At 42.5% G+C, this 15,773-nt stretch overlaps 1 protein-coding gene across 1 annotated transcript in view; it reads right to left on the bottom strand.

The window, feature by feature from the left end:
- The window catches only part of RAB3B (RAB3B, member RAS oncogene family), a 54,004-nt gene extending 40,955 nt beyond the window's left edge, over positions 1 to 13,049 (bottom strand). Inside the window, exons 1-2 of the mRNA XM_051999702.1 lie at positions 12,730 to 13,049; positions 1,415 to 1,645 (exon numbers count right to left, since the gene is read on the bottom strand). Of these exons, the coding sequence (XP_051855662.1) occupies positions 1,415 to 1,645 (231 nt within the window). The 5' untranslated portion in view covers positions 12,730 to 13,049. The remainder of the gene's footprint in view (positions 1 to 1,414; positions 1,646 to 12,729) is intronic.
- Positions 13,050 to 15,773: the final 2,724 nt, after the last annotated feature.

Genomic DNA, 15,773 nt, shown 5'->3' with positions numbered 1-15,773 from the left:
TTGCTCTGCCTTCTATTTTCATCCATATGTCATTTAAAGAGTACTTGAAGAGTGAGGCTCCCTTTGGCAGCTCAGCCTGCCTAAAACCTATAGATTCTAGGAAGAAAGAGTTCCTGAAGTTAGTTTTAGGGACAGAGGCTCACAGGGAATTTTCTAACTTTAAGTTAAATAATTGTCAGGACTCCAAATCTGGAACTGGTATCAGACAACCACAGTCAAAAGAATAGACTTAATCTTAGATTAAGACATTCTGTTCACTCGCTGACTATTGCTTAATTGGGTATAGAAATCTTGGTTATATACATAAAGTGTCCCTGTCAGGGAAGGCCTTTCTAGCTATTGTACTCCAGGAACAAAGAGCAGCCTATGCTATCATAGAACAGACAGGTAATCCTGAGACCTGTAAAGGAACAGATCATGGTGGAGACACGAAACCCAGAATAGAATAGCACGCCAGCCCTTCCAGAGAATGCTGAAATAATATAAGAGGAGCTATAATAAAAAAATTTTAAAAAACTCACCCTAAAAAAAAAGAAATAATATTAGAGGAGCTATAATAAAAAATTAAAAAAACTCACCCTACAAAAAAAGAAATAATATTAGAGGAGCTATAATAAAAAAAATAAAAAATAAACCTCACCTAAAAAAAAGAAATAATATTAGAGGAGCTATAATAAAAAAATAAATAAAAACCTCACCTAAAAAAAGAAATAATATTAGAGGAGCTATAATAATAATAATAAAAAACCTCACCTAAAAAAAAATACTATTAGAGGGGTAAATAACCTCACTGAATTTATGTCCCAACATATGTGTCCTCTATCCATTTGTGCAGGCCACTGAATTTCTGGATATATTTTCCATGCATGTGTTCCTTCATATATTCCTCAGATATGAGTTCCTTTTATATATATATATATATATATATATATATATATATATATAATCTCCATGCATATTCCCTGGTCATTTGCATTCTCTATATGTGTTCCATTCTCTTCTGAGGAGTATATTGCCAGTGGAGAAAATGTCCCCCATATCCACATAATGGGGGAAATCTTTGTGGTCATTTTATTTTGCTCTGCTATTTGATAGAATGTCTTTTGTTCTGACCTAAGATATCTTCTGGCTGGCAAATAAAAGGAAGTACGTCAGTGGGGACTCATGAGCTACAGTTTTGAGGGGGCATTGATCCACAGAGTGTTTCAAAGGCAGAGCAGCTGTCCTAGGGCTGCACACGTGAAGCACCAAGTGCTATAGGAAGATCATCACAGCTCTGGCACAAGGGCTCCCAAAGCTAGAGCCAGGCCCTAAGCATTTTCTCACGTCGACATCCCATTGACCTGTCATCATCATGCTCTGGCCCAGACCCAAGAGACCAATCCAGTTCCAATTCTAGCCGTTCGAGACTCACCCAGATCTGCAGTTTTACTCTCTTCTCATTGCGGTAAACCGTCTTCACCTTGAAGTCAATGCCCACGGTGCTGACAAAGGCCGGGGTGAAGGTATCGTCGGCGTAGCGGAAGAGGAACGAAGTCTTCCCGACGCTGCTGTTGCCGATGATGAGCAGCTTGAACATGTAGTCAAAGTTTTGGTCCGAAGCATCTTTGCCCCCGGCTTTGCCTCCCTCTGTCACTGAAGCCATCTGTGGGAGAAACACACGATCGCCTTGGTTACCCAGAGATGCACGGACCCTCGTCCGCCGTCATCCAGAGAAACGTCATCCAGTGGAGTCAGAGGAGATCCAAACTCACCTCTGACTCTCGGACCAAAATGATTTTGGACAAATCACTTCATTTCCCTGAGCTTCACGTATCTATCTCCTCTCTGAATGACCTCTGAGGTCCCTTAGACTCTGAATCTGATTCCTCCTCTAGGATCACCTGGGGATATCTTGGGTCATCCCAACACTTGCACCTGTAGCCTCTGTCCCTTTGGCTCCTGCTCAGACATCTGGGCTCTTCCTACCTGTCCTTTTCTCCCTAGCCCTTCCCCTAGAACCCCAGCTCCAATCAGGTGAGTCTCACCTACCCTTGTCCTTTCCAAAGCCCACTCTAAAATTTAATTTATGCTCTCTCCTATCACTCCCAGTTCCAGCCCACCTTCTCCATGACAGCTACCCTGACTACAGCAATGACCCCCTTCTCTAATCCTTTCCAAATTTCAGGTATATCATTAGGTCTCTGATTTACTGCCCGATCCAAGAAGCATTTATTATATACTTCCTGTATATCTGACACTGTACAAAATACCAGGGATACCAAGACAATTAAAGGAACTTTCAATTAAATATCTTTCTCTGATTGCTGCTTTTATACAATTGTCATCTTCCTTCGGTGTGATTAAGGACAAAGATCTCTGAATTTGAAGCTGGAGGGCCTCTAGGTTCTAATGATGACTCTGCCCTTTACCGCCTGAGTGACCTGGAGCAATTCACTAAGTCTCAGTTTCCTCATCTGTAAAATGGAGAGATCCTTTCAGCTTGAGGTCAGGAACTATCTTTTTACTTGTTTCTGTGTCCACAGCCACTAGCATCATGTCAAGCACATTATAAGAGCGGAATAAGTTGTTGACTTCTGTTGACTTGAAGCAGGCTACATACCTTCTGATAAAGAGGTGATAGTTTTAGGGAATAAAAGGAGACATAAACTTTTTGACACAGCTAGTATGGAAACTTGTTTTTCTTGAATGCAGATTTCTTGTAAGAATTTTTTTTTCTTTTTTCTTTTTTATGGGAAGAAGGTAGAAGGAAGAGAAAATCAATTTTTTGTTGGTTAAAAAGTTTTGTTGGTTTTTTTTAAGATGATAGAGGCTTCTCCTTTATTGGAGAGCTTTAAGCAGAGACTGATTACTTTGGGGGTACATGATAGAGGAAATTTTTGGTCATATACAGAGCCTTGGCCCCTGAGATATCTCCCAGCTCTGAGATTCCCTGATTCTGTAACTGACTGACCAGGTGTGTCAATTAACACAAGGATTTTCTTTTTTTTCCTGAGGCAATTAGGGTTAAGTGAGTTGCCCAGAGTCACAAGCTAGGAAATATTAAGTGTCTGAGACCAAATTTGAACTCGGGTCCTCTTGACTTCGGGGCTGGTGCTCTATCTACTGCGCCACCTAGCTGTCCCAACACAGGGATTTTTAGACTTGTTTATAATTTACTATATTTCTCCTATTTATGAACTTCAGATGCAAATAATGACAAGCAGATATTGTACTTTTATTGTGAAATAAAAATATTCTTCCTACTATTTCTAGTATGTGCAAATATACTGAGTTCTTTTCTGCAGTTTGTTTTTCCAGGTATTCTTAAATTCTAATCCTTTTATTAAGGGAAAGGAAAAGGCAATTATTAAACATCTATGTGTCAGGCACTGTGTTAAGTGTTTTATAAATTTTATTTCATTGGATCCTCATTAACTTGTGACTTAAGTGCTATTATTATCCTCATTTTACAATTGAGGAAACTGAGGCAAAGAGTTACGTGATAAAAAATCTTAAGTAACTATCTAGGGATTGGTGATAAAGAGAGAAACCAGGTATTGTGTATCATACACCCTAAATTTGAGAAAAGATATGTCAAAAAATTCACAGAAAGCATAGTTATGATCCAAAGGAATAAAATTCTACAGGGTTGGGAAAGGTGGTTAAGTTGCAAACTCTCCAGGTAGCTCCTCCATAGCCTTGACAGTCACTTTGCCCCCATGCAGATATTCTTTCCTCCTCAACCTACTTTCCATTTATGGAAACATGAACCATGATCAAATCAACTCCGACTGATGTATTTCTTTGTGACCCAACTCACCATCCTGGTAAATTTGGGGACCAAAATGCCCTTCCTTGGCCACTACGCCTCTTTGTGGGTTGTCTCCTTATTCAGAATATAAGCTCCTTGAGCATAAGGATTTGATAGAAACTTTTTCATTCACTCATTCTCAAGAATGAATTTCTAAAGGCAGAAACACTAACTACGTTTAGTGTAGAAGTTCCTTGGGAAAACTACAACATTTTTAAAAACCTAATTTAAAAAGAACATAAAAATCAAATCACCAAACAAAAAAAAACTGGTAATATAAAATTACAAAAGGGAAGAAAGAAATATTAGAGCCTATTATGCACAAATATATATGTATGTGTATGTGTGTATAATATATTAAAAAATTAGAAAACTTAAAAAGGAATAGATCATACTGAGCAAAATACCTGCAACAGCACAAGAAGTAGAGATCTTAGACAAATTCCAGATTTTAAAAAACTGGGCTAACTGTAAAGGAACTATGCATAACCCCAAGTTCAGATGGATTTTTAAATGAATTCCATCAAACTTTGTAAGATTTGTTTTCAGATATTAGGAAAGACAACACCCTATCAAGCTCTTCTTATAGGAGACAGTGCTTTTTATAAACTAGAGAAGGACAAAGCAAAGAAATACCACAGCCCAGTAAAATATAATTAATGAATATTGATTCAAAAACTTTAAATAAATTGCTGGCAACAAGACTGGTATCATACAGTCAAAAATGACTCAGCAAAATCAAGTTGGAGCTGCAAAGATAATTTAATATTAGAAAAAACAATATAAATATTCATATTGCAAGCAAAACCATCCAAAACCACACCATTATATTAAGAGAAAAAGATAAATCTTTTTGACAAAGTACAAGACCCACTTACACTAAATACCCAAATGACAACCGGCATAAAAAGAACCTTTTTTAAAAATATGGTTTTAAAGAAGTAGTCCTTTAAAACCAAAAAATACTATTATATATAATAAATAAACACTAGAAACTTTCCCTGTAAATACAGGACTAAAACAAGGATGACCCCATTCTTTTCTATTATTGAATATAGTTCTAGAAATGAACAAGAATAAGAAATTAAAAGCATAAATATAAGAAAAAAAGAAGATAAAACCCTCCTTATTGGATGATGACTTGGCAGTTTGATTAACTAATAGAAAATTAGCAAATAAACTAAGAAAGACAACATATTTAGCAAAGTAATTAGTTATTAACTTGGTAAAGCAAGCAGTGATTTAGGGAAGTAGCAGTTTATAAAATAAATTCACAAAAAAGTATTTCTATAAGCAAAAAAAACTCAAGAGACAATAATAAAAAGTAAAGTTCCTCTAACTACAAAATGCATATCTGAAAATTAATTACCAACATATACTGAAGATTTGGATAGAGCTTCAAAAAAACAAAAAAAAATTAGAGGTAGGTAAGTAGAGTCAAGTCAACAAGCATTAAGTGCTGACTGTGCTGGGGACAAGGAAAGGCAAAAATCTTTGCTCACATCCTGATGGGAAAAACAACATAGCCTACAAATAGCTATGTACATATAGATAAACATCTATCATAGATATTTCTAGATATAATTGTATATACATATATACACAGAATAAATTAGAGTTAGTCTCAGAGGAAACTCAGAGGCCTCTGCAAATGGAAAGAACAACCACAACAAAACAACTGAAATTTAATTTTGTGAAATTATAAAGACCAAGTATGGCCCCAAAGAGATATAAGAAGACATCACCCTCCAGACTCCTTTGCAGAAAGTGGGGTCCACAGATATGGAATACTCCACATAACATCTGGCCTTTTTAAAACTGGTTTTGCTGAATGTTTTTTTTTATTATTCTTTTCTTTGTTTAAAATAAGAGATGTAACTGAGAAAGGGATAAAGTGGGAAGTGTAGTTATGTAAAAATAAAAGGTATTAATAAAACCTACTTTTTAAATAACTTGAGGTAGTGTTTGCGACTGGATCTTGCCAATAGAATACAAATGATGACACTGCTTAAATTAAATGTACAAATTCAGTCCTATATCAATTATGGAACTAGACCAAATAACAAAATTTATTTAAAAGAACAAAAGGTCTAGGATTCTCGAGGGAAATAATGAAAAAAGTAGGAATGAGGAAGCAGCAAAGTGTATGACTAGAGTGGATCAAGGAATGGATGCTGTAGAAAGAGAAGGGTGAGGGTGATCAGGTGCCAGTTAGACCAGATACCACTCTCCACTCCCAACATCCCCTACACCTACACATTCCTTCCAGCTCTGCGATTCTGTGGGCCAGGCTTGAAAAAAATCCTAAATACAAGTGAGAGAGAATCAAACACCTGCCCTTACACAGTTGTCATAGTGAGAAGAGAGGTAAAGGAAGAATGGCTGGCGATGGGGAGGACACATTTGGACAGGTCCCTCAGGGGTTCTTCTCTATTACACAGGGACAATTTAACAGCGGTCACTGAGGCATTCAGAGATAGCTGAGAAAGCGGGCACCTCTGGGGCTGCCCAGGCTAGGAAACATTAGAACAGACAGGGCACTGCCCAGCTGTGAATTTGGAAGCCAGTGTGCTAAGGGAAACATGGCTTGTTCTTTTTAGTCCCATAAGGAGGCTGGTAGTTACATCTCACTGGCATTAATGTAGATGAAACCCTGGGTGGGTGAGGGTGGCAAGACCATCCCATAGGGGAGGGGAGGGGACTCGAGCACTGGATGCTGTCTTTGAAAAGTTAGCATATTAATGACAGAAGAATTTCTGCTGGAAGGGACCAGTTCTAAGGCAGAGGGGTCACTTCTCTCCAGGAAGTCCCCTCTCTGTCAACATACTCTTGTGATCCACAGGTTTCCTCTATCTATAGACTTGGGCATTGACATTGGCAGTCTTCCCCCACCCTCCACATATACATCCTCCTACCCCTGCCCCAATGCCTGAATTATTTCCATCCTGTCTCCTGGCTTTCTTCAGCTAAAATCCTACCGGAAGTCATTCCCAGTTGCTCTTAATTCTGACCCCTTCCCTGTTATTCCCATCCTATCCCATAAACAGTTTGCTAGTCCATGATTGTTCACATGTTACCTCCACATTAGACAACTGGCTCCTCTAGAACAAGATCTGTCTTTGCCCCTTCTTTGTAGACTCCGGCTTAGTCCAGAGCCTGGAGCACAGTGGGCACTTGATAAATTTATAATCGTATGGAAATATATTTAAAAGGAATGCACATATTTAACTTATATCAGATTGTTTGCTGTTTTGAAGGAGGAAGAAGGTAAAAGAGAGAGGAAGAAAAATTTGGAGCAGAAAGTCTTACAGAAATGAATATTGAAAACTCTCTTTACAAGTATTTGGAAAAATAAAAATATTATTGGGGAAAAAAGAAATAAATTTATAACCAAATGACTGATAATCTCATTCATTCTGCTTAAACAAAGTCATAGAATCTCATCCCTAGAAGGGATCTTCAAGGCCATCTAATTCGGCCCACCACATGTAATTAGGCATCCTCTCAGAAACAGACCCTACAAATGACTATCCCAACTTTGCTTGAAGCCCACAGTCCTCACTATGTCCACATTACTTCCAGGGCGACTCATGTCATTCTCTCTCAGTTGGAAATTTTTTTCCACTCATCAAGATTAAATTTAATGCTTCCTTCTGTCCACACTGCTCCTGCCTATGATCCTGGAGTCCAACAGACTTCTTTTTCTTTCAGATTTTTTCTTCTATATGAAGGCACTTATAAAGTCTTGTCCTTCAGTCCTCCCTTTTCCAAATTAAACAGGCACAATGGTTTAACCCACCCTCATATAGCAAGGGGTCTTCTCCAGTCTCTACTTGTTCTCTCCTTTGTCACCGCTCTGACTTATCAAAATCCTTTCTAATTTGTGGAACTCATAGGCTCCAGAGGAGACCCCTCAAAAACAGGACAATCACCTCCCATCACTGACTCACCCAGAATGAAAAGAACCCTTAGTGAGACAAACTCCCCAAATCCCGAATGGCACGCTGCTTAAAGCAGTCCAAGGTCACAGAAGATTTCTGCGGACTCCTATGAGCTTGCAGTCCTCTTAGACCCTCAAAATTTTCAGTCATCTCATTACATATATTCGTGAGGTTGATTTTTTTTTTGGAAGCAGGCAATGTTTAGTTTATGTTCGATCTGGTTCATCCTTCTATACTGTGTTGTATTTATTTCTATAATCACACTATAGATTGCTTCAGGGTATTTAGACTTTCTTAATCTTAAAGTGAATCCCCCACTGTGTCTAAGATGGTGCTGGCCACAGACAAGATGATTAATAAATGTTGGATAAAAGGATGAAAGAATGAATATCTATGAATGAGTGATTGAATGAACATACTGGACATGTCACATTCCCTCCTTGAGCCTGAGTTTCCTTCTTGGCTAAAAGACAGTTTGAACTTGATGCACCTAAGTTCTTTTCATCTCCAGATCCTCCAGGCATCAGTATCCGCTAGTCTAGAGGCCCCTCCAGAATTCCCATTTCTCTTCTAAGCAGGACCTGGCCCAGTTCATGAGACTAAAGGTATTTTGAAAGTTCCCTGTCTCCATTTTTTTCCCTCTCTCCTTTTGCCAGATAATTGTCAGAAGCAAGTTCTTCATAAAAAGAAAGACACTGTAAGCAAAATTCTAAGCAGAGAGGCAAATGACTCACGTAGAGGAGTCTATGAGCGTATTCTTTTTCATATTTTGATATGAATTCAATACAGAATCCTCTGTAATTCTACATATTTTATATTATTCATTTAAAAGCATTCTGAAAAACACCATTCACCAGACTGACTGCCAAAAAGAAAAAGATGCAGAATTTCTAATTTAATGGATCTTTCTGGGCTTTAGGGACATGAGGGACTAGAAAACAATGAAGAAAGGGTAAAAAAAACTAGCTCAAGTCTTTTCTCTGCTTCATTTAAGCTTTACCATTCATTTTGTGACCTGGAGCAAAAAATGTCACTTCTGGACCTCATCCCACCTTTTCTCAAAACTGTTCTTTCTATCTGGAGCATTCTGATTTTCCTTTTTACTCCTGGAATTCCCAATAATCATCCTTTAAAGCTCACTTCAAAAGGCACCTTTCCAAATTCCCAGGCCGATGATCCCTCAAATGAACACACTTCAGCCCTGAAATCTCAAAACCAGTTTTGTACCTCTTGTGTGCACTAAATATGTAATGCTGTATATTATGCTTCTCTGTTTGTGCCCCCTCTTAAAATATAAGCTCTTTGAGGAACCGATTTATTTTCAAACTTTATCTCTCTCCTACTGCCTTGCTCAAGATTCTGTATCTAGAAGATGTTTAATAAACATTTGTTGAATGTAGGAACGAATAGATGAATGGAGTGAATGGAGTGAATGAAAGTAGGAGACTAGACATGATGTTTTCCAAGGTTCCTTTTAACTCTGATATTTTGGGTTCTAAGGTTCTTTCCAGTTCTCATGTGCCATGATTCTAAGAATATTGGGTTCCAATGAATGTGGCCCAGGAGGCACTCTCCTTACCACTTGGTCATCCACCAGTGACTTCACTGCCAGTTTACTTAATGTGAACATACCCCATGAAATATTTAAAAGAGACAGTACCTTAGCAGCCAACTTATCCAATCCCCTCATTGTGAAGGTTAGAAAACTGCTGCCTAAGTCCTTTTTATAGTGGCCAGAAACTGGAAACTGAGGGGATGCCCAGCAATGGGAGAATGGCTGAATAAATTATGGGATATGAATGTTATGGAATATTATCGTTCTGTAAGAAACGACCAGCAGGATGATTTCAGAGAGAGCTGGAAAGACCTATATGAGCTGATGCTGAGTGAAGTGAGAAGAATTAGGAGATCATTCTACAAGATTACACAATAATCAACTGTGATGTACGTGACTCTCTTCAACAGTGAGATGATTCAAACCTCATGGGTGCCAATGGTTCAGTGATGAAGAGAATCATCTACACCCAGAAAGAGGATTGTGGGAATTGAGTGTGGACCACAACATAGCATTCTCACTCTTTTTGTTGTTGTTTGCTTGCATTTTATTTTGCTTTTTTTTTTACTAGTTTGATTTGATTTTTTTGTATAAATATGTATGCATACATTAGATTTAACATATATTTCTACCATATTTAACATATATTAGACTACTCCCATCTAGGAAAGGACGTGGGAGAAGAGGGGAAATTGGAACACAGGGTTTTGCAAGGGCTAATGTTGAAGAATTGTCCATGCATATGTTTTGAAAAATAAAAAGCTTTAATTTAAAAAAGGAAAGAAAAAGAAAACTGCTGCCTAAACAGGGAACATAACTGCTGTGAGATTATGTAGCAACTCAGTGGATGCCTTGGGCCCCAACCCTGAATCCAATTCAATGCTCTATCCAGGACCCTAGAACCACTAGCAAGAATTCTTTCCTTCAAACATCTACTGAGTGCCTAATGGGTGCCAGAATGCTGCTGGGTTCTAGAGCTTAATAAATGATTATTGGTTGATGGTTTCCCAATAGAATGCAAGCTCCATCAGAACTGAGACAATCTCTCTTTGTATATAGTAAGTACTTAATAAATGATTATCAGTTAATGGTTTCCCAATAGAATGTAAGCTCCATCAGAACAGAGACAATCTCTCTTTGTATATAGTAAGTGCTTAATAAATGATTATCAGTTAATGGTTTCCCAATAGAATGTAAGCTCTATCAGGACAGAGACAATCTCTCTTTGTATATAGTAAGTGCTTAATAAATGATTATCAGTTAATGGTTTCCCAATAGAATGTAAGATCCATCAGAACAGACAATCTCTCTTTGTATATAGTAAGTGCTTAATAAATGATTATCAGTTAATGGTTTCCCAATAGAATGTAAGATCCATCAGAACAGACAATCTCTCTTTGTATAGCTGGCTCAGCATGTGGCAATTATTAATTAATAATTAGCATTAATAAATGCTTCACAATCCTATTTGTAGGAAGGACATCTTTTTTCCTCTTGGATCTTGCAAAAACCTATTCCCTTTTCTCCCTGGATCCCATGCCTCCCTCATACATCCATTTGTTTTTTCATATTTAAATATCTCTCAATTTCTGCTTTGTTAGTTGATTGCTATTAACTCGCAAGATGACATTGTGATTCTACCTCAAGTCCATGAACTTGGCAAAGAAATCAGGCTGAGTTTTAAAAAAGAAAAGACCCAAACCAGATAGGCAAGTCTACCTTCTAATAGATGAGTCCGGCCCTGAGATGTAATACAGGCTAAAAATATCTACGGATCAAAAAGCTCCGGCGAAACTGATGGATGAATTAAGGTTGCCAGATAAGTGACCTGTGGGTAATTGAGCCATTATGGCCTTTTCTCTAAAAAAAGATCCAGTGGGATTCCTGAGTGGAGACCCACAAGGAGCTATTAGAAGAAACTGAGACCAGTACAGCCGTGACCTGTGCTTGGCGTGAAAGGGCAGCCATGACCTTCCCTGGTTCCTGGTGGCACTCACTCCTACCCCACCCAAAGCAGAGAACTATAGAAAGAAGGCAGGCTCCGAAATCGAAGGTCCCAGTTCTGCCATGTGCAAACCGGGAGATCTTAGATAAGGCACTTTCCTTGCCTCCAGCCCTCAGTCTCCCTCTTTTGGGGAAGCATGAAAGTCTAGGGAAGCTTCTCCATTGAATGTCAAGCTTTTAGAAGTGGGGACTTTTTTTTGTCTTTATTTCTTCAACACAGTTCTGTGTCTGGCCCATGTAAGTGCTTAATAAATGTTTGCTGACAGGCCATACTAGCTAATCCCTGAATGGCTCTTCTGGTGCTTTGTTCCATATCTGATAAATCCTCCCCAAAAAGCACTGAAATGGAGAGCAACAAGGAAGGCAGGAGAAGTCATATTAAGGCTTCTGACAAATGAGGAAACTGAGTTTCAGAGAGAAGTGACAGGGCTCCAGAATCTCAGCGCTGGAAGGGACTTCAGAGCTCTTGGCCAAACAAATGGTGATCTATCTGGAAGATGCGCAGTGTTTGAGGGGCTCACGAGACCTCCCATCCCACTAGATCTGCTTCTGCCCATCCTCCCGGCAAGGAGGCTCAGTCCTCTGCATATTGGGAAATTCATTCACCTCCTCCCCCACTCCCCTCCACGCTTATAAATCTACACACACAACCACAGGGTCACATACAATTAAGCAATAATACCCAGAGAATCCTGAGAATGATTGCTGCCTTATCTGCATTTCCCCTCCTCTGGCCTGGCTAATTCCCCTTCTCTTTGCAAAGAAGTCTAGCCCACAGCCTCCTCAACCCACGGGAGAAGGAGGTCTCCGCCGGGAGGCAGCCCCGCCCCCCCACTCCCCCAGGGGCCACTCCCAAGACCAAGGCAAAGGGGGAGGGAGCCGAGCTGCCCTTCTACCCTCTGGCGCCCGATGGGTCTCGCTGGCTCTTCTCGTCCCTCCCCAGATTAGGGGCCCCCTGCTCAGAACTAGGACCTTCCCCCCGCCCATCCAGGTCTCAGTGCCCAGCTCCAACCTGCCCCACCCACCGCACACTGAGACCAGGCTTGACCCCCCACCCCCCTCCTCAGCCCAAGGTTCCAGCACCTGCTCTCAGACCCTCCCGCTGCTTCAGCCTTGGATCCTCCACACATGGCCTCTCCTTCAGGTTACCCTGGTCTGGAGACCCTTCGGCTGCAGCAGTGTCCCCCCACCCCCCGCCCCGAACAATCAGCCCTGGCCTGCGTGCTGCCAGCATTCGCCCCCCCCCAATTTTCTCGGTAGCCAGCGTCCCTCTCCCCCAACGCCCCCTGGCCCTGCTCCGGCCCCCTGTACCTCGACCTCCTTCCCCAACCCCGTTGCCCCCGCCCCTCCAGACTCCCTTGCCCCCCGACCCTCCTGCTCATTCCCTAACGCCCCCTCCCCGTACCCAGATCTCTCTGCCCCGGTGCGCCCCCTACCTCGGCTGGGGGGCTCTGGGAACTTGGGGAGGGGGGCTCGTGACGCTGCTCTCGAGGTCGAGCCTCCGGGTGGTCTGGGAGCGCGGAGCCGGCACCTGAAGGGGCAGCACAGCCCCGGGGCTGGACCAACTGGCAGCGCAGGGCAGTGCAGGGCAGAGGACAACAAAGCTGTGGCCGCAGTCCGGCGGCTTGGGACGGGGCTCGGAAGACCCCGCTTAGCCTCCGGCAGAACTCTCCGGCTCTGGCCGCGGCTCGATCTGCGGCGGACTGCGAGCGCCCAGCTCCGGCTCTCCGGACCGGCTCCGGGAAAAGGGGCTGGGGCTGCGCCCGGGACTGGTCAGCCGCTGAGCGCTTGGGCCCGCCCCGGGGCGGAGCCACACCCAGCCACGCCCCTCTCCGCACGCACCGCCCCTTCGGCCAGCCCTTCAAGTCCCCCCACCCTCCAGCCCCCTCTCCTCCTCTCTGCAGACCTAGACCCCCAGTCTGTCAGTCCTCTCAGGCCCCGCCCCTCAGCCCCCCAACCCCTTTCTGTCAATTCTCCCAACATCCGCGCCCTAGACTTTGTCACTCAGACCCTAACCCCGCTTAGGCCAGGCTATGCCCCCCCCTCCTACCCTCATCCCCCTTCCCTAACTCTCCGCCCTCAGCCTTGGGCCCCAGCAGCCCGCGGGCTCCCCTCCTCTAAGGTCTCGGCGCCCCCCGCCCCTCAGTGTCTGCCAGGTGCTCAGCCCCAGGAGGGCCGCGGAGGGTTAACTAACCCGACGCTTCGGCGGCTCCCGGTGACAGATGGGGGCCGCCCTGGGCCTCCGTGGCCCCAGGGGACCGCTCTGAGCCGCTGCTTAAAGTTTTAGCCTGGGATCCCGGAAAAGGAGAATTAGAGAGTCAGAGGCTTGGATTCAAATCTCACTTTGGAGCCATCCTCTGGCTAGCGGACTTTGAATGAGTCGTTTCTCTCCGGCCTCAGTTTCCTCTGCTACAAATGAAGAGGGTTAAGTGCGTTAATTTCCAAGTTCCTTCGAACTTGAATATTGCTTGTCTATTCAATAATTATACTTGCTTTAGTTTGCACTGAGTCATCCCCACTTAAGCTGTGAGAAAAAGGACTGATATCTTCTCTTCTTCTTCTTCTTTTCTCTCTCTCTTCCTTTCTCTTTCCCTCTTTCTCCTCCCTCCCTCTCTCCATTTCTGTCTCTGTCTCTCATTTTCTCTCTATCTTTCTCTGTCTCTCTGTCTCTGACTCTCTTTCAGTCTCTGTCTCTGTCTCTTCTCTTTTCTCTCTCCTCTCTCTCTCCCCTCTGCCTCTGCCTCTATCTCTGTCTGTTTTTGTCTCTCTCTTTCTCTTTGTCTAGAACTTTCTTTGTATCTCCATCGCTAAGAACATTGCCTGGGACACAGCAGGTACTTAATAAATGCTTATTGACTTACAAGTTGCTGAGGCAGCTCCTGGGACCCATCCTGGAAAAATGCAGACCCAAGAGGGCAAGTCTGAGGGCCTAGAGGAAGGCCAGGGCATTCTAGTCCCTCGGGGCCTGCTGTTTTACCCTAGGCAGAAAGGTGAGCACTTATGTACTGCCAGTAGGATTCACTGCTGGATCGGGTCTTAATGACCACCTAATCAATCGCTACACTGAGAGAAGAAACTTGAGCCCCAGACCATGTAGAGACTCATCCACAGCCACCCCTTTGGATTGAAGTTCAGCTCATTGACTGAAGATCCCACCTGCTGGGACACGCTGCCCAGAGTTACCCAGAGTGTAAGTGGCTGAGCCAAGACTCTAAGCTGAATCTTCAAGGCTCCTTTTACTATAAAACTGATGTGAGTAATGGGGACAGGGAAGTCCTGGCAGATCTATCTGCCTTGGGTCAGATAGTGGTGATTGGTCAGAGAGATTTAAAGGCATCAGATATGGGCCAGTTTCCAGCTGCCAACCTCTGTCCTTCCTCCCCCACTTCTCCGGGTTGTCAAAGCAGACTTGGCTGAGCTATAAATTTTACCTGGAAGATAAAAGAGACAGACAGACAGAAAAAAAAAAAAAACAGAAAGACACAGAGTCAGAAAGAGATAGAAACACACAGAAAGATTGAGAGACAGAGAGACAAAGAGATAGAGATAGAGACCGGGAATTATTTCCAAGAAGAGTTGGCTGGTCTGGTAGGAAGTCAGTCTGCCCACCCTCTGAGAGAATATCCTAAGTAATTTCCAAACTGCCAATGCTCCCAACTCATATATACTTGGGCCCTGAGATCAGAGAGAAGAGCTCGAGTAGTTATAGAACCTTCGAACTGGAAGGGTTCTTAGCAGAACCGAAGCCCAGAGAAGTGACTCCTTCCCCCTACGACTGCTGCTTTAGGTTGATTTTAGTCAATTAGCCATGCCAGCTCTCTATGACCCCAGTTGGGCTTTTTTTGGTAGAGATTCTAGAGGATTTGGCCATTTCCTTCTCCAGCTCACTTGACAGGTGAGGAAACTGAGGCACAGGATAGCGTGACTTGCCCAAGGTCACACAGCTAGGAAGTGTCTGAGGGCACGTTTGAATCAGGTCTTTCTAACTCCAGGTATAATGCACTCTGGAGCCCTCTAGCTACCTAAGGTCTCTAATTTGGACAATTTGAAGTCCTAGAAGTTCAAATCCCAGATCTGTGACCTCACGCCCCCATATCCTTGAAAAAGTCACTTCCCATCTCTGTGTCTCGGTTTTTGTCTTTATTTAGTAGGTAGGACATCTAGTCAGGTCTCCTTCTCTGAAGGTTTGTAAGGCAAAAGCACAAAGCCTGATACATCCAGAGCACTTAAATAAATGTTTGCTGATTGATTGATTCTGTGTGTGTGTGTGTGTGTGTGTGTGTGTGCGCGTGTGCTCACAAATGGGTAACTATAAAGGATGCTGGAAGTTTTTGCTAAGGTAGACTATTGACGCAGACAAAACTAGGGCAAGGCAATTGGAGTTATGTCCAAGAGCAATAAAATTTAGAATTTTGTTGTGGTTGAATCGTTTTAGTCATTCCAACTTCTTATGACCCCATTTGGGGTTAAACAGCTGTCC

Source organism: Antechinus flavipes, chromosome 4 (assembly GCF_016432865.1).
Source record: "Antechinus flavipes isolate AdamAnt ecotype Samford, QLD, Australia chromosome 4, AdamAnt_v2, whole genome shotgun sequence".
In the NCBI taxonomy this organism is placed as follows: domain Eukaryota; kingdom Metazoa; phylum Chordata; class Mammalia; order Dasyuromorphia; family Dasyuridae; genus Antechinus; species Antechinus flavipes.
This window is presented reverse-complemented; position numbering and strand designations above follow the sequence as displayed.